This window comes from Hippocampus comes, unplaced genomic scaffold, assembly GCF_001891065.2.
Source record: "Hippocampus comes isolate QL1 unplaced genomic scaffold, H_comes_QL1_v1.1 scaffold203, whole genome shotgun sequence".
NCBI lineage: Eukaryota > Metazoa > Chordata > Actinopteri > Syngnathiformes > Syngnathidae > Hippocampus > Hippocampus comes.
Window position 1 is genome coordinate 128,565 of NW_017805993.1, and position 18,253 is coordinate 146,817.

Below are 18,253 nucleotides of genomic sequence, written 5' to 3' on the forward strand. Positions count from 1 at the left end.
AAACATTCTAAGGACTCCTTTTGCAGTCGGTGCATGAGCAGTTACCCCCATGACATCCTCAAAAAAGAAAACCTGCCCTTACCACAAACTTCAATACATTCTGTTTACATTGGATGCCCCAAAATTCCATTGTAACATGTCTTAATCACTACAAAGTCGTTTGAGCTCTATTTTAATAATTTATTCTTCCATTTTATTGTTTGTCCAGCTTGTTGCATTCAAGAACCGAGCATCAACTGCACTGCTTTTCTAACAATCGAATGCAAGTTGTAAATGTTGTGGGCTCACTGGTGTTCCAAACGTGGTTTAATCCTCCAGGATCCACCGATGTCAGTTCAGTAGTTCCGTCTCGAGCATTTTTTTAATAGCTCCACAGTTTTGTGTTAAAATGGGGGAACTTTCTGTGGCCACGCCCCTCCAAACCGCGGACGAGGATGTCGGCGTCTCTGATTGGCTGAGAGACACCGAGCGACAACACCTGCTTAACTCCTTCATCCAAATTGACACCCGCGACTCTGGGAGATATAGGCAGCATCCACGACGGCGCATGCATACACTTCAACACCGAGCCGCAGCCGCGCGGTTCCCAGATCTGAGGTGAACCCCCACGCGCCATCCCCGCAAGCTTTCCACGTATAACTGGCGGATCTTAGCGGCAGAAAGGGGCAGAGACGCGATGTTCCTTAAAGTGGCCGCAGCGCTGCTGGTTCTCTCGGTACTGGAGCAAGTGGTGGGCTCGGATAATATCGACATTTACGACACCCCGCCGGAGAAGCCCGCCGTCCCCAAAGGCCGCCTCTCCCTGCAAAATACAGGTTAGCAATAGTAGAAGTGGCTATCTAAGTGAGCTCAGTTCGACACGTGCGTACGTTTGCGTAAGTACGTGCTCGTGTCCTCGTGCGCGTGCTTCCGCGAGTCTAAGGCGGAGTGTCGGTGTCGAGTCCAGCCGATTGAACATTTGTGGACTGCTTTACACTGGAATCGGTAGTCTAGGCACACGACATACAATATCGTGATGTCTAAATAATTGTGAACGGGACTTTAATATGTTGGGAAACTATTAATGGCTTGGTCTCAGGCAAATGTTTCCCAGCCTTTATTGAGTCAAATCACGTATTATACATTAAAAAAAACATCCATAGTGAACACCAATAAATAAAAAAGGTTACCAACCGTGGATACACAGCCTAATTATGTATCTTTTACCATCTAGTAGAAGAGCATTTCATTTTTCTGCCTGCTGCTGGCAAAGATGGGCAAATGAAGCATTATTTGTGCTTTATTTATGGTCAATAATTTGCGGTGCATTGTTTACCGTGGCACACCTGATGATTTCTTATGGCATATTGGTTAGAAATCACTAACCTGAGGTAATTGATCATGCATGATGATACTTTTTGTGATTCAAAGATGGTACAACTTCCTCAAAACTCTTTGCTTTCCTTATGATCTTGCACCTGTACATTTTATGACTAGTGACTGTGGCCCCAGTCATTCAATCTTACTGGCACTTATTTTATTAGGTCTGGTTTATTAGCTGACTGTTATTATTAGAGGCTAATTTCCTTGATTAAAAACAACAATCTCCACAGCAGGTTTGAGAGTGGAAGCCCACCCCCACTCTTGCAACAGCAGCCAAGCTTGTACGATCCAAGCACATTCCCCTGATGCCAAAACAAGCACCGCCGTCAACGGCTCACTTTTCCTGCGCGCTTAAGTTCATCTAAGGCCTACAAACCTGGAATCTGCATGGCTGTTTTGCACACAAAGCAAAGCTTCAAGCTAACTTGCCCTGAATGACGCTTGACTCTGGTCCAACAGGTGTGATGCAGAACCCAAAACCTTAAGTGAAAGACTTTCAGCAGTTTCACATTCAACAGTGTTCTCGTGGTTTGTCACTGCCATTCGTGACTGGAATGAAACAGAAAAGGAATGACCAGGAGCCAATTTTCATCAAGTTTGCTCCTGTTTACATTTGTACATCGTCTCGGTTTGTTGCACGCGTGTTGCTACTCACACAATATACATGCCTGCACAGAGCTCCACCAGAAGAAATGAAGTCTGCATCTGCAATGCACCATAAAATGCTCAGCTCAAGCCATTGCAGATGGAACAGGGTGCGATAGTTTCAACTACCAAGGGAAATTAGACCTCACCCCCACTTGTGTCCTGTTTGCATTTTTTGTCTGTCAGGCAAACCAGTCACTTACATTTGAAATCAAATATTTGTATGTGATGTGTCCAGCAGCTTCACCTTCAACTCACCGCAGTTGCTACCGCCTGCAACCTGTTCTTTTTATTCCAGCTGAGATCCAGCACTGCTTGGTGAGCGCAGGCGACGTCGGCTGTGGCGTGTTTGAGTGCTTTGAGAATAACTCCTGCGAGATTCGAGGGCTACAGGAGATCTGCATGACGTTCCTGCATAATGCTGGCAAATTTGACTCTCAGGTATGACTGGGCCGTTTGCAAGAATTGTATAACCAGAGGGCAACATTCCTTAACACTGACTCGCTGCTCCAGACTCATCTGCAAATAGATTTGTTTATTTCTGTTTGTGTATGCCTCACTAGGGGATTGCTTTTGTAAATATGCACAAACTGTTTAGGTTGATGCACATAGTTAGGCCCAAGAGTTTCAACCTGGTTGGCCAAAACTCAAGCCAGTTTATGCGAGGCTTCTGAGCGTTCTGTCATAGTTTCATGCGTGCATGGTTGACTGGACCTAATGCTCTTGGCCATTTTAAAAATATTTTTGCCTTGACAAAGTGTGCCCCGTTATCCCTTTATGTGACATGATTTTGTATCTTAGTTAACTTTATATTCTAGTGTGACATTTATTACTATTTACCGTTAGTTCATGTGATGGTGTTTTCCCCGCTTCATCCTTGTTGTCATTGTAATTGTTCCCCAAATGGCTTTCTTCACTGTTATAAGCACCACCTATTACTCTGGCATTTGATGAGCAACCTGTGATGGAATGTTTGGGTGGACAGAGAATTGTAGTGTCAGTGCCATATTGGAGCTAACGTGCTTTGTTTAGCATCCCTGGCATTTGAAATGCAAAAGGCTTTGTCACACCATTAATTTACATGCCTGTGTGTTCTTTTTTTTTGTGCTTTGTTTTGTTTTTTTGCAGGGTAAATCCTTCATCAAGGATGCTCTGAAATGTATGGCCCACGGGCTTCGACACAAGTTCAGCTGTATCAGTAGGAAGTGTGTTTCCATTAAGGAGATGGTGTTCCAGCTCCAGAGAGAGTGTTATGTCAAACACAATCTGTGCTCAGCTGCGAAGGAGAATGTGGCCGTCATGGTCGAGATGATCCATTTTCAAGATCTCTTCCCTAAAGGGTAAGATAATGGACAGTGTGGATTTATATCGAGCCTGGCCTTACTAGGTTATCATTTTGCCATTCTTCCTTGTTTAGTCAAAGCATTTGACCTTTCTTTGTCCAAGCGTCGTGTAATTTATCGGCGTGTGTCTGCCTAGTCCTTATGTGGAGCTGGTGAACATTCTGCTGGGTTGCGGCGAGGAAGTGAAGGAGGCATTAACTCGTAGTGTCCGGCTTCAGTGCGAGCAGAACTGGGGAGCTTTGTGCGACAGCCTCAGTCTATGCTCCTCCCTGACGCCCTCGCCCTCGGCTGCCGAACAACGCCGCCCCTCGCCGTCTCACCCCCAGCCCGAGCACCCTCGGCACACGCGCCACGGGGACAGGGACAAAGCTGGCAAGGTTGGGCTCCACGCTCCTTCTCGCGGTCGCAATCAGGGACTGCGCCGCCAGAGTCCAGATGCCAGCGTGGCCGCGGAGCAGGAAGAGCCCTAGGCCACTGACATTAGGAGGTGAAAATTTAGGAGATTACAACACTGATAACCCTTAACACCATTTACTAGCACAATTGGACATTGTCACATGAACACACACACACACACACACACTGAGCAGAGGGAAACAAAATCCTTTTCTGTGTACTCTTTTTCACCTTCTCCAGTCATTCCAGCAGTCCCACAAGGTAAAATTGCAGGGTAATTGTGGCATAGCATGTATTTTGACGCCTGCCTATAGGCCACTTTTTTTTCTGGTTTTTTTTTTTTTTTGTTTTTTTAATGAATAATGTTTGTTATTATCGTGATTATTTCTATTTTTCGGACTGTTTTTGCTCTAATTTAGCATTTCTCTAATCATACTTACTGTAAGATTTGACTCCATTGGTATTATTTATTTTCTTCTTTCAGCAATGTTGAAATATTATTCAAATGTAAATAGGAAAAAAGTAATCTATATTTATATGAACATGTATGAATATAGTCAAATCTAGAGTCGTTACGATGCGTTTGAGGTAATATACAGTGTTTTCCTCACCATATTGCACCTGTTTCACATGATGTAGATATGTAACATACACAGTCTTGTTTGCAAGTGGAAACGTGTGTTGTAATTACAGTATATAGACACTTGATAGTGGAATACCAATTGTACAGGTTTGAAGTCCAGTTCTGGCACATATTAATTGTAGCGCATTATTACAGCCATGACGCCAGCAGAAAAAGTTTTCAAATAAACACACAAGTAATACATTCGATGAATTGATTTCAAGTCACCCAAAACTGCAAATTGTTGGCCGGTTAACAGTGCAGACGTGAGGAATATGCTAAGATGTTTCATTTAAATGTCGACAAATTCACATCATTCATTGAGCAGAACACATCAATGTTACATTTAAAGCTCTTCGCGTGCACTGGCAAATGGTTCAACATTCTCTCCATGCTTGTTTCCCATGTCGCCATCAGCACCTGGTACAGGTGAACTATCACACAATGAATGGCCTCAGCGTATTGGATACCAACAAGTGAGGCGATTGAATGTTTTGTTTTGACGATGTTGAGCCACAAATGTCTATGCTGTTGCACTTTTGTCAGCTTTTGCTGGACTGCTGAAAGTTGAAGAGAACAAGTCATGTGACGCGGGGTCCCCAACACGCCGCTTTTACGGGATGCTGAATTTGACCAAGTATCATCCATATCACCAAGTCCTGTATATGTGCTGATTGATCCGGACTGGATGGAGACATGTCGGCCGTTGCTGTGTCCCCTGCCTTGCGTGTGCCCTTGGAAATTAGTCCTTTTTTCCTCTCAAGTCCCTCACCAAGGTCAGCAGCGATGTGGGGGGGCCTGTTATCTCATCTGTTTAAGATGCACGGCAATACATCGAGCACCCAGGAAGTGGGTTATGTCCACACATGGGGTATGTTATAATCAATGTTATATTTACAGAGGCCACGAGAGCTTTCCTCTGGGCCTCAGCCAAGAGCCTGCAACCCCAAGAGGCAGGCCTGTGTAGGAAGAAGCAGAGAGAAAGGCCCCTTTTTTTCTTTTCTTTTTTTTTTTTTTTTCGAGAGATACTTCTCAGGTCACCGTCACAGGCTTTTGACCTTTTAAGGCCAGCCATGCTTTTGCAGTCTAGAAATGAAGTTTAGAAGTATGACACACATGCCTTCAAATCACGGCGACAATGTACAATCAACACGTTCATTTTATTTGATATAATGTATAACCCCTCTAATTTAGAAATCTTTACAATCTCCATTCTTAGACCTTACTTCACCCCTCCCCCAATTCTTTTCCAGAGGTTGGAGGCCTAAGGAGAAATAAGCTATTTTTCTTGAATATGTACTGTATATGTGTAATGTGACATTCTGTTTAATGTAGTGGCTTTTCTTTATATACGTATGTGTGTGTGTGTATGTATGGAGAACAATAAACTAACCTGTTCCTTTTCTCATCAGCCCATAATTGACTTTATGTTCTTTGCATCGGGAGTTCCCACCTTTTTTTGTCTTGTGTACCCCCTCACTCGTACAAGTGGATGAATCTCCAAAAGTAGAATGTACCGCAGTTGATTATTGTATGTGAATCATTTTATTTTGTATACTTAATTTTAAATATTTAATTCTCAGGTATCATCTTCTTGTTAACTCTAATAAAAAATAAAAAAATGTAATTAAAAATAAATGTGTAGTATAAATTTAAAAACATGAAATCAAAATAAATAATAAACATGACTTTGTTATAACATTTACTACAACAAAAAAGCTCATTTGAATAAGTTCCCATTAAACAGCAATTTTAACTTTAATTGTCAGGATCAAAACACTTGTCCACCCAGGGAAACAAGTTGGAGAGCACACATGTAGCACACCATTTTATTGATGGGCTTATGAAATGACTACAAATATATTATTAATATCATCTTGGAAATAAGCAAAAGCTGTGCAAGCTTGATAGACTTAGACTGTAGTCATGCTGCGCCAATCCAATTTACCAAGGTCAGACTACAGTGACAACAAACTAGACTTAGGTTTCAAAATGTTCAGTGTTTTACATTTTTACTTTTTAAAAAAGTGTGAGGGAAGACGACCACAATCAATGCAATCAATGACACAGCATACCATACAGTTGATGGCAGGGGTGTTTAACTTATGACTGTGAACCCATTTGCCTTATATTACTCCATATACACAACAAATTGATTAAGAAATGGTTTTTAAATTAGAAGCCGGTAAATAATTGTTTTTTCAACTATTTTTCTAGGTATTTTAAAGGAGGGATTGGTAACAAAAAACACTTGCAAAAATAGCGTTGTTATAAGTGGAGACAATTTGCAAGAAACGTGGTCGATACCCATGATTTCCCTTTGTGAGCCATTTAAATATATGTCGTGGGCCGGATGTGGCCCCCAGGCCTTTAGTTTAGCACCAGCAATTCATTGTCTTTGTGATTCCAGTACTGCGAGTCATAGCGTCATGACATAGAAAAGGGTGTGGTGATAAAAAATGACCACTGGGTGGAGACATTTCTCAGATGTTCTCTGTGGGAAGTAAAAGCTCGAGCTGGAAATTAAGTCTTAAAGTAGTTGGACGAAGGCAGAGGTTGTACGTTTTTGCTTGTATACACCACCATGATTTATTTCTAAAGAAAAAAATCAACATGTAATTGAAGATGGCTTGAAAAATCATTGTATTATTATTAGTAGTAGTAGTAATAGTAGTAGTAGTAGTAGTAGTAGTCGTAGTAGTGATAGTATTTTAGGAGTTTGGTAATATTATTGGCACAATTGACATAATTGTCACTTATTTTAAATACTTAGTATTTATATATGCTTTCTATTCAAAAAGTGCCTGATGTTTGGAGTGTCAGTCACCAAATGCAGACACCATCTTGCTCTGACAGATCTTCATTGCAGTTAGTTTCTGTCTTTGTCTGGTTGTGGGTCTTGCTGCCTTCAAGGTTATCAGCAGTATGTGAAATGCATGAGATTAGAGTACTGACTTGGCCGTTGATGAATATTTTGTGAATTTGCCTTCAATATTTCTTGATTTGATTCCCCATCATTATCCATTTGCACTTTGCAGTATCTTATGAACAGACAGGGAGCAGCAGTCAGGTCATCAGTAAACAATAGTGTACTTGTGAAAACCAACCCAAGACTTTAAAAGGCTGAAAATTGTTTAAAATTGATTTGATTGATTGATTGATTGATGGCGCCCGAGTAGGCAGTCGTCGGCAAGTGCTCTTGAAGAACTTTGCTTTTTTTGTTGTTTTTGTGTTTTGTTTTGTCACATGGTGTTTGTTGTTTCATTGTGTGGACCTGATGTGGACTGCTTTACGTTTTTTGGCCATGACATTCTTCAAAGTAGAAGAAACTGCGCTTGGTGGTTGCGCCTTCTCGGCAGCACGCCTGGACCAGCACAGATTTTGATTGGAACGAATGTCGGCGCCATTTGACTGTCGGTGCTGGACAGCCCTGGGGTGTTTGTGTTTTTTGCTTCTGTAATGGGCAGCATTTTTCGCAGCCCCGTTTTGTTCAGTGGAGATGTCGGCACTGTTGGACAGTCTGCGTTGGGGCGGCTAGATGGACGGCTGCTGAAGTTGAGGATGAGGAGAGAGGAGCTTCGGCGCGGAGCGCCGATGCGTATTTGGAACTGACAGTCGCCGCTTGGAATTGAAATGGATTTACATGGCACAGGAGAAGTGAATCAATCTCTTTTTTTCATCAGCTTCTCATTGACTTTGAAACTTAGCTTGTAGCCGACGTGTGCACATTTTGAGCATGACATCTCTGATCCACTGGTGAAAGGACACTTTGATTCTCTCCTCTTTCATCTCAAACTGCTTTAAACAACAAAGCGTATGAGGGAAAAGTGGTTAGGATTGCACGACTGTCCGTCTTTTATGTTATGTGTTGTGTGTTGTGTTTATTATTTTACTTTATGTTAACTGTTTTGTTCAGCACTTTGTTACAGCTGCAGCTGTTGTGAAAGCGCTATACAAATCAGGATGTATTGTATTGTATTGTATAAAATACAAATCTGTGGCCCAATCTAAAACCAACAGAGCATGCTTTTCATTACTGACCCATAAAATGTAGCAATTGGATCTCCAGGCCTAACAAAGCATCTCCAGGGAAGTTAGCCAGAATTTGGTGAATTTTGGTTACATCTTTAATTAGTGTCATCCAATAAATAAGTCATTATAGAACTGAATATGTGAAGTATTTTGGATATCCATGTACATTTACACGTGTAGCTTTTTTCAACAACACTTGACTGTGTGAAGGATGACTCCCTTAGCCAAACAGCAAGCTGCTGGCTGGACTCCACTCCGCTGCACTCGCTTGGTTTGTATGGCAACTGAGCTCTATCAATATTGAGATATGCAGAGACTACAGAAAGTTTCCTCTGAACTGAGAAACCTGAACTAACCAGCTTCGGCTACACGGGCACCGTCTTTGTGGGAACTAATAAATATATGAATGACTTGGTGCACAGATGAATTAATCATTTAAAATAAATCAGTACTGATTGGATGCAAACTCTCTCATGTTGATCCTGGAAATAATATCTCAGATGGTGTTAAAGTGTGTAATTAATAGGCCAACTGTAAAGGCAACAGGGACAGAAAATAAAGAGCCATGAGACAGGAGTATACTTAGATTTGCCACAGATTTCCCATTTTATTCAGATAAAGATTCAGATACAAATAACAACTTTTTGTATGTGCTTGTGAATGTTCAACCAGGAAGCACCTGGACCTCCAGCTTGTTAGTTCTTAAAAGAAACCATAAACTCAAGCTCAAGGTGTTGTTAAACCACCCCAACAGGCCCTGCAGCACAGGAGAGTGGGTTGGGTGGTGAGTGCAGCTTAGAGAGGACACAAATGAGGGATGGGTCTGGTATTGCAAATGGTAAACATACTGAGGAGGCAATGTAGCTGAAAAAAAATCCTCCTCTATGAATTAATCCTGTCATATGAAAGTTTTGTATACTCAAATAGACATTCTACTTGTGTCTTATATCAGGTCAACGTTCAAAGCACTGTTACAGAATTGCAAAGGCATTCAAATTTGGTCAGACTAGCCATCACCAATAACTCCTACTCGAACTGGTGACATGAGCTTGTTTTGGTTGAACAGGTTTAACACAAATCATCTTACTCCCACTGGAATAATATAACACAGGGCCCCCATTTGATGGCCTTCTCTGTTGGAGTGAGAGTGAACGTGAAAATCAAGACCAGCAAAATGTACACAGTAGGGTTTTCGACTTATAAAAAAAAGATTAAAAAATAAAAAGAACAATAAAAGAGTTCTGGTGTCATGAGGTGGTGAATTTGCTGGTCTGACGTGATTCAGCACAGAGCTGCTGCTGCTGCTGCTGCTGCTGCTGTTGAGCAACCTCCAACTGGGTCCCAAAGCGGCTCCAAAAGCCACAGCGACCCGGGAACCTGCAGACCCTGTTGACTGAGAACTGTTCGGAGCCCGAAGGCACGCCCAACGCCGCTTGGAGGTCGTTCCCGAGTTGGGCTGTTGCTGCTGCAGGGTATATCTACATTTTGATGATTATTGGTGGTCTCAACAACTCCTCCCATTGATTTCAATGCATCCTTATTTGGGAGGAGAACACGTGCCATTCATTGAATATAGGCGTGCTGGAGGCGCGGCTACACAAAAAATATCCAATCGGATCGAAGAGAGAGGAATGACTGGACGGGACTATGGTGATTCTAACGCTCATTGGCTCCCTGATACTATTCAAGGCGGGGCTTGTAGTCGGAAGTGTCCGCCGACTGGCTCAGCTGTCATCTCGATGAAAGGAGAAACCATTTACACCGGCCGTCTGGGAAATGCTGAAAAAGGAAAAACGCTGAAATATGGCAACCTCAAAACATTAAGGTCATGACGCCGAATTGAAGGTAGTTATGACTGAGTTGCTACCGATTGAGTCTCGTTCGCTTTGTCTCGGTGCAGCGATGCGTTGTTTCGAGAGGAAATTTTGATGGCTTTGCTCTGTGACATTGAACATACAGGGCACGAAATAGACGAGGTTGTTTAAAGAGCCAAGCTCAATTTCCACCGTGTCATCCCCTGGAAATTTCCACCGAGCCCTCGTCCATTATGGTGCCTCGTACGTTCGTTCGTTTGGTTTGACGTTGTTATCCGCAGAATGCGCTTTAGTGTTCGCCAGCTGCTCTGCAAATATGCTAGCCTTCCAACGTCGCTTATGCTAGCATAGCGGCTCCGGGAAGGGAACTACCCTACATTGAGAATCGACGATAGACGTCATCAGCATTTTCCTGTATTTAAATGCCTACGTGTGAGGAGGTCATTGCTGAGGAAGGAAGATTTCTCGGTAGGTGTCGGTGCTGTTGCTCACCTCGGCGCTGGCCGGATCCGTCACAAATAGTAATGCTCAGGGGTGCTTTAAAATAGCCTGGTGCGTGTGCATGATGAAAAGGGCACATGCAAGGTGGCGGAGTCGATGTTAGCTTTGCTGCTAGCTGCGCAACGACCTTTGTAGGCGTCAAACCGGCCCTTTCGCTGCTGCCTACGCTGATTCTCTTTGGGTGTTTTCCCTGCTTGGTTTCCTCCATTATTATCTTGCCGAGACACTAATTTCATTTCTGTGGTCGCAGTATAAAAGAGACACCACGCAGTCCAACTAATCCACTGCGCGCGCATATATATATATATATATGTGTATGTATGTATGTATATATATATATGTGTATGTATGTATGTATGTATATATATATGTGTGTGTGTGTTTCATTCAAGATGTACCATGTTCCTTCCTTTTAATCTATTTGTTCCTCTCATTTTCAGGATTAAAACAAAAGCCGGTGAAAGCCAAAACCTATTGAATATTTTACTGGGTGTCCTAAATGGGGGACTACGGGTTCGGTGTTGTGGTGAAGAACAGCAGTGGTAACAAATCTCCTTTCCCTGTAAGGATCCCTCCTCACCTTCAACCCCAACACCCTCACCACCCTTCCAACCCGCCGAGCCCCCACCCCTTAGTAAATAACACCTGCTCCACCAATGGGGGCAGTGCTTGGCTGTTCCCCGCAGTAGCCCAACACAGTAACATGCAAGATGAGATTCTGGAATCGGACAAGTTCAAGGCTTTAGACCTCCAGGAAATGCAGGAAAAGTCTCAGGTTCAGGCCCAGCCTCAGGCCATCTCTCCAGGCCCGCAGGAAGCCGACGCTTCCTTAGGTGAGCTGGAGGGAGCTCTTCCTGAAGACAACTTGATGGAGAAAGGTTCTCTGGAGAGCAGTGGTGGGAAGGAGAAGCTAAGGATGGAGTCACCAGTGCTGAGTGGGTTTGACTACCAGGACACCCTGGGAATGGGTTCAGGGTGCACACAGTCCCCCACCTCCTCACTGACGAGCTTCAACAACTGGTCCCCTGCTGTTCCTTCTACCCAGTCTCCAGCGGTAGGTGATGACGTTGGAGGCTTCTTCGGTCCTGCTGGATCCAATGGCAATGCACCTCCTCTGCTGTTCCAGAGCTTCTCCCACCATGCCGGGCCTAGCTTTGGTGCAGGTGGCAATTTCTCTCCGCAGATTGGACCAGTCTCCCAGCACCATCCTTCCACACCTCACCCCCAGCCCTATCACCCTCATGGGCAGGGTGTTCCACCGCAGCACCGGCGCTCCCCGGCAAGCCCTCACCCTCCTCAGCCCTCCTTCCCTCCGCATGCCCATCGGACCGGAGGCTTCCCACAGCTGCCCCACCTCACTCCTGCCCAGAGCAAACACCCTTCGCCTTGGGGAAACTACCAGAGCCCCTCCACTCCCACATCAACCACCTGGAGCCCCGGCGGCTATGGAGGCTGGGGGGGCTCACATGGGGTTCGAGAGTACCGGCGTGGTGTCGGTGGAGCAATGACTGCCCTTAACTCCATCTCTCCGCTGAAGAAGTCCTTCCCCAACAGTCAGGTAGATGCAGTTGTCAATAATCATCCAAACGCTCTTTTCTGTCTGTAGTGGCTCAAAACTGTTGCTGTCAAACATCGACACCTCTATTAACTGTTCAGGCTTTACTATTTATAAATAGCACTTTAACATCCTCAACTGTCATTTAAGGATAAAGAGAAGCACAAACACAATAATACAACTGATCACCCATGCAGACACCTGTCAAGTCACATGGAGAGGGAACAAAGGTGGCAGAGCAGTAGGCTACTGTCACCTAGTGGCATTTTATAGGTGTTGCTAGAATTAATACGCTGTGCATCGGTCTGCAGGCACTATAAGAGCTCACGATTTGTGGTTGCTCCCTCTGTAAACAATGTACCGTTTTCTAATAATATTCAATCATAATCAAATGTATTAATAAAAACTCATGACAACCTTCCAGAAAGCTAAGATTACATTTGAAATGATAATTATCGTCAATATCATATTTCGTGCTTCTGAGAGCAGTGGCTGCCTTCCGGCTTCTCCAGTGCCACAAAATAGGGAATACGCCAATTTAAACGCAGCAGTTCTCCCAGTGTCTGCGTGGCAGACACTGGGAGAACATGCAAACTCCACACGGGAAGGCCAGAGCAGGGAATTGAACCCTAGACCTCTGCAATGTGAGGCGGGCGTGCTAACCAATCAACTAATGTGCCGCCAGCGTGTTTTCCATCGAGTAAAAATAGGCAGATTTTTTGGGAGTAGGTACTGTGGTGGTTTTATTGTGAGTCATTAGCTACTACCCTCTCGGCTGAATAATCTTTATGGAAGTATGTGCCTGATTTTTAAAAAAACATTCTGCTGTATTTTCATATTAGTTATTACGATTAATACAAAATAATGTTGGCCTTTAGATGAAACTCTTAATGTTCCCCAGGTTCCTCTCCAGAAGTTTCCCCGTAATAGCTCTGGCTTCAATCACAAGGGCTGGGTGGAGGATGCTGTGAGCCGCAGTGATAGTGTCTACCCTTTCCAGGTGAGGCTTTTCAAATATTTCCAATCCATTTTGTCCATAATGTGTATGCTGTTGACTGCGCTAATATGCAACAAATGAGCCATTGAGCGAAACAGGATATGTGACGGACATACGTACATATTATAAGGACAACATGTAGCTTTGTCTGCTTTAAAGCTTCGTAAATGTTGAGTCTGCAACATGCCCATCATGCCTTTCAGTGGTTATGTTCCAAATGCCAACATTTTGTTTCGTGTCATCCTTTTTTTCCCGTCCATCGCCAATGGTACTGGTACATTGGCTAGCCTTGCATCTTTCTTGTTGCAATGAGTTAGTATGCCGTCAGTGCTGTGTATGCCGGGGATCATCTCTAGCCACGAGCATCATGGCTAACTGTCAGGGCTGCCGGTGCCTCACATGGTGATGGCAGAGCTGTGAGGAGGGTAATTGTATTCGTCCCCTCTTTTAGCAGGAAAGAACCCGCTCCTTTGATGGTTTCAACATGCACTCTCTGGAGAACTCCCTGATCGACATTATGAGGGCTGAACAGGATTCCTTGAAAGGTTAGTTCCCACAGCAACAGTCGTGAGGATCAGCTCTGTTGCCATTGGCTATAAATAAATAGAGCCTTATATGACAGTCAGACATTATTGGGTGTCTTCGCATAGCATGCAGTATACAGTGTGAATCCCACTGAGAAAAGTTACAGTATATAAGATATATAAATAAATTCGGACTCTTACAGATGAACAGCAAAAACCTAGGCAGGGTGGCTAGTCGGACTGGGCTAAAGAAAAAATGTGATGGCCTGAATAATACCGCAACATAAAAATGTTGACACGTAACACGGCAGAAGGACCATGGAAGCAAGTGCAGCACCGTTTGCAGAAGGTCCTGCATAAGGTTTGCTGCATCAAAGAAATCATCTGTAACCCTTGTGCTGCAATTTCTACGATGTTTGTAACACATGGTTTACCCCATATGTTACAATTTCTACAATTTTTGTAGATTTTTGCGTATTGTCATCTTTAAATCAAAGACACAGCATAAAAAGTGTGTGATATGAAATATTCCAATTCATGTTTTATTTATATAGATTAATATTTATGTTTTGGTCATAGCACAATACCGCTTTTATTGTCCATAGAGGGCAAAAATACAAAGAAAAAAATAAGAACTATATGTGTATGTATAGCACTGATGCCACTGAACATGTTGAGTGGTTGAAAGTGAAATAAATATTCAGGAATAATACTTTTGCAATTTTTGTAAAATTGTATGTTGCGTTATATAAACTTATTTAGATCGACTGCAGCACATGGGTTTTAATGCTGCGCAGTGAACATCCGTAAGGCAGCAGGCAAAACGACACACTTGACTTAATCCAGTATGATTTAATTGCGTCAATATTCAATCTTCACTGGGGACTTAACCTGGGACTTCACCTCCCTGAATCCCCTTCTTAAAAGGGAAGTTAAAAAAAATCCTACAAATATTAAGTTTTATGCAACACCACTTTTCTAAACATGGTATTCTGATTCATATTACGTTTGTGGAATTTGGATTAAGCAGCAAAATCCACCCATTTTCTTCCACCTCAGCAGGTGGCCATTTTGCCACTTGCTGTTACTGAAAATGACATCAGTTTCTCGGGGCTAACCCACCGTGCCACCCCACTGAATCCCTTGAAGCACAAATCGCACACAAACTGTTGAGCTGCATATAATCCTTGACGGAAATTAGGTAATTCCAGTTTGTAATATGGTTTGAAGCCTTTCCTGTTTTGTCATTCGCTGTAGGACGCTTCAGCTTCTCTCACCAGGGTGGAGACGGGCCTCTGCCTATGAATGGTATGTAAATTGCATGTGTAAAAAGCCCTGTGGCATAATTGAAATCAATCCCTTACGCATTATAACAGAATAGGTTCCTTACAATTAAATTAGAAACTTGTTGTTGAAAACTGTTGTGTTGTTTTACATGCAGCGAGAACCTATGGCAGAAGACGAGGTAAATCTTGTCATGTACTTGTTGAAAAAAAAGTTCAGCATTTGAAATTATTTACCAAATTAATGTTCTCCCTTGGATGTTTTGCAGTGCAACCCCATGTTTGCTTTTAAATCTGCCTTCAACAGAACATGGAGCAGCTTTCTTTACCATTTAAAATATTTTTTTTTAATCCTCTTGCTTAGGTCATTCCTCTCTGTTCCCAATGGAGGATGAATGCTCTTTCGGGGAGGACGAGACCACGGACCAAGGTCTTGGTGGACTTGGTTCGGCGCACTGTTTCCCTCACCTGAATGGGGAACGCATAGAGCGCTACTCTCGAAAAGTGTTTGTCGGAGGGCTGCCCCCAGACATAGACGAAGGTACAGCCAAAGTCCAAAAGACATGATGTTAGTGTCAGGGTTCCTACCCAAGTAAGGAAAGTGGAAATTGACTTAATCAATTTCCAGGTGTGGAAAAGCAAAAAAAACAAAAATCCATATTTCCAACACTGCTCATTTTTCAATGACCTGTTTTGTTTATGAAATATAAAAGATAATAGTGAACATTTTCAGTTCGCTTGATTCTAATCCATGGGCCAGTTTCCTCAACAATTTAATGGGATTTCCAATGAGAATACAATGATTAGGTGATAATTCATTATAGCATATGCTATGACCCTCGACAACAAACCAATTATGGAAACATATTTTAGATTTAGCATGTTTAAGTCAGTGGATTGGAAATGTTGCATGAGCAGATGGAGCAACAAAAAAAAAAAAGTGATGTTTTTTTTATTTTTTTTTTTTAAGAAAGCAAAATATGGGAGCGACAGACCATACTGCAGGGAATTAGCATGAACCTTAACTGAGCAAATGGAGTAATGCTCCTTTTGGAATGATGCCATTGCAGGAATGCCTCACTGGTTGTAATAGGCTTCTCTAGCTAGGAAACTTGGTTAGGCTGAACTATCAGTGCACCCTGCCCATTGTAGCCAAATATTGCCTGCAAACATAGCTTTGTTAATACCAACACTGTATGGATAATAAATAAAGAAATAGATATCCATACACATCCCTAAGTCAGAACATTTGCATGGGTTTGCCCATCGCCGTTAATAGACACTGACTGAATAGTGTGTTTGTACATGTGTGTACAGATGAAATCACTGCCAGTTTTCGTCGTTTTGGACACTTGTTTGTTGACTGGCCTCACAAGGCAGAGAGCAAATCGTATTTCCCCCCAAAAGGTGAGTCCTGCTACGTGTTGGTTCTACTTTGGAGTTCTACTTTGGATGCGGCAGCGCTGTGATGGGCATTGCTCCTCTCGTTACACCTTTCCAGGATATGCCTTCCTGCTCTTTCAAGATGAGAGCTCTGTTCAGGCTCTGATCGATGCCTGTATTCAAGAGGATGGCAAACTCTACCTGTGTGTCTCCAGCCCCACCATCAAAGACAAGCCTGTGAGTGTTTCCATGCTCTTTGTTAGACTGGAGTGTAAAAAAAACACAACCAATTGAGAAAGAAAAATAGCAAAGAATCAGCTTTATTTGTCATGTACACATACATGAAATGTGACCCATCACAGTAGTGGATACAGCAAACACACATTGTCACTGGCACACACTGGAGCAACCGGGGAGCAGTTTGGGGTATCTGTGTCTTTGGCATAAAATATTTAAAGCAGGTATTTCTTGTGCAGCTTGCGCCCCATGACACCTGAGCGACTATCATGCAGTGTGCTGCATTTGACACTAGTTTTCGTCGAGATTTAACATTTGAATCCCAGGTGAATTATGTCGCAATGCAATATCAAATCAAATTTAATTATATAGCCCTTATTCAAAAAAAGAGACTCAAAGCGCTTCAAAAGCCCTCAGTTGACAAATATTAACATCCCCTGATCTTAACACTCCAGCAGGGCAAGTGAAGAACTAAAGAAAAAGGGAGAGGGAGAGAGCTGTTTAGGAGCGAATATAGAGAGTATAAAGTAGTGTTAAAATAAGCATATTGAGTTGAATTCAATGGGCTTAGGGAACGAGTGCCATAAATACATCCATCTGTGCAGTCCAACCCCGGTCTCTTTGGTGTGTTTTTGGCGACCGACTCCCACCATCACTGGAAAAGGGGGTAGCAAGTCCGGCCATGGAGCAACATTCCCTCATGGACTTAAGTCTGTGCAGCCCCTGCGTCTCCCCAACACATAAACTGTTTTCCAAAAGCTACACTGCTTCGTGGTGAAGCTCGTCGGCGAATTTGCCTTGTATTGATAAGTGTTCTTTTTGAAAAGCTGACCCTAAAAGTGTGATACTTTTTTTTTGATTGGCTCATCAGTGCTGCATTTTGGAATGATTTTGAAAACTGTGTCCTGTGCAAAACAAAATATAGGATGACATTGGACGAGAGATAAAATACAAAATTGTACACTGTTCATTTGTATGTTTTGCCAGGAAATTTCACATTTATAAATGTACATTTTTAAATTCAACCCTGTTATTTAGATTATTTTGATAACACGGATATACTTGTTTGAAATATGAATTAGTATTTATGAATTAGTATTTATTTTTCATACATGGCAATTTTCCGCGGATCCGCGGAAATCCGCCGTTTTATTTCTTAAATTGATCATTTTTGTGAATCGTCTAAATCCGTTGAGAAAATTTTAGGGGCGGTACCTTATCGTCGAGTTTTCACGAGCTCTCCCGAACAGTCTCTCCGTTTTACGTTTGTAAACAGCCCTGCGATTGGACCTGTATGGAAGCTCCAACTAATCAGATCACTGAAGGCATTATTTGTTGCGGAAGTCTTAGCTCGATTATAAACGGCCCAGCGATTGGTTAACTACCAGCGATTGGACCAATCAAATTGCATGTAACATATTGTTTTACCTGATTCATGGCGGCCTGTTCGTCTCGCAAATTCATTGTTCTGGGATCGTTTTGAGCGGAATTATGAAATTTTTGACGAAAGATCAGGAGTCTTTAATCCTAGAAATTGACTCAAATGTCAAGAATAAATT

The 18,253-nt window shown here is 42.8% G+C and overlaps 2 protein-coding genes and 1 long non-coding RNA gene across 8 annotated transcripts in view; 2 read left to right on the forward strand and 1 right to left on the reverse strand.

Moving 5' to 3' along the window:
• The first annotated feature begins 220 nt into the window (after positions 1-220).
• Positions 221-5,779, forward strand: stc2a (stanniocalcin 2a). Of its 2 annotated transcripts, XM_019892264.1 has the most exons (5): positions 221-815; positions 2,306-2,448; positions 3,136-3,347; positions 3,487-3,837; positions 4,915-5,779. In XM_019892264.1, the coding sequence occupies exons 1-4, from the start codon at positions 677-679 to the stop codon at positions 3,818-3,820; spliced, it is 828 nt and encodes a 275-aa protein (XP_019747823.1). In that variant the 5' UTR covers positions 221-676; the 3' UTR covers positions 3,821-3,837; positions 4,915-5,779. The 2 variants fall into 2 exon arrangements, with proteins under 2 accessions (XP_019747823.1, XP_019747822.1); XM_019892263.1 differs by having other exon boundaries at positions 3,487-5,776.
• A 3,198-nt stretch (positions 5,780-8,977) lies between these two features.
• LOC109529086 (uncharacterized) lies at positions 8,978-10,997 on the reverse strand. 2 transcript variants are annotated; one of them, XR_002170787.1, is made up of 2 exons: positions 10,707-10,997; positions 8,978-10,179 (listed from the first exon to the last, which is right to left on the reverse strand). It is a non-coding gene; the product is annotated as an uncharacterized LOC109529086 (long non-coding RNA). The 2 variants fall into 2 exon arrangements; XR_002170786.1 differs by lacking the exon at positions 10,707-10,997 and adding an exon at positions 10,268-10,382.
• The window catches only part of LOC109529085 (cytoplasmic polyadenylation element-binding protein 4), a 13,892-nt gene continuing 5,788 nt past the window's right edge, over positions 10,150-18,253 (forward strand). The window contains exons 1-9 of one of the 4 annotated variants that reach the window (XM_019892243.1): positions 10,150-10,245; positions 11,156-12,273; positions 13,172-13,270; positions 13,719-13,812; positions 15,049-15,099; positions 15,233-15,256; positions 15,439-15,615; positions 16,392-16,481; positions 16,576-16,694. In XM_019892243.1, coding sequence (XP_019747802.1) covers positions 11,215-12,273; positions 13,172-13,270; positions 13,719-13,812; positions 15,049-15,099; positions 15,233-15,256; positions 15,439-15,615; positions 16,392-16,481; positions 16,576-16,694 — 1,713 coding nt within the window. In that variant the 5' untranslated portion in view covers positions 10,150-10,245; positions 11,156-11,214. Of the gene's footprint in view, positions 10,246-10,604; positions 10,683-11,155; positions 12,274-13,171; positions 13,271-13,718; positions 13,813-15,048; positions 15,100-15,232; positions 15,257-15,438; positions 15,616-16,391; positions 16,482-16,575; positions 16,695-18,253 lie in introns of those variants that run through there. The other 3 variants (XM_019892245.1, XM_019892244.1, XM_019892246.1) reach the window with 3 other exon arrangements.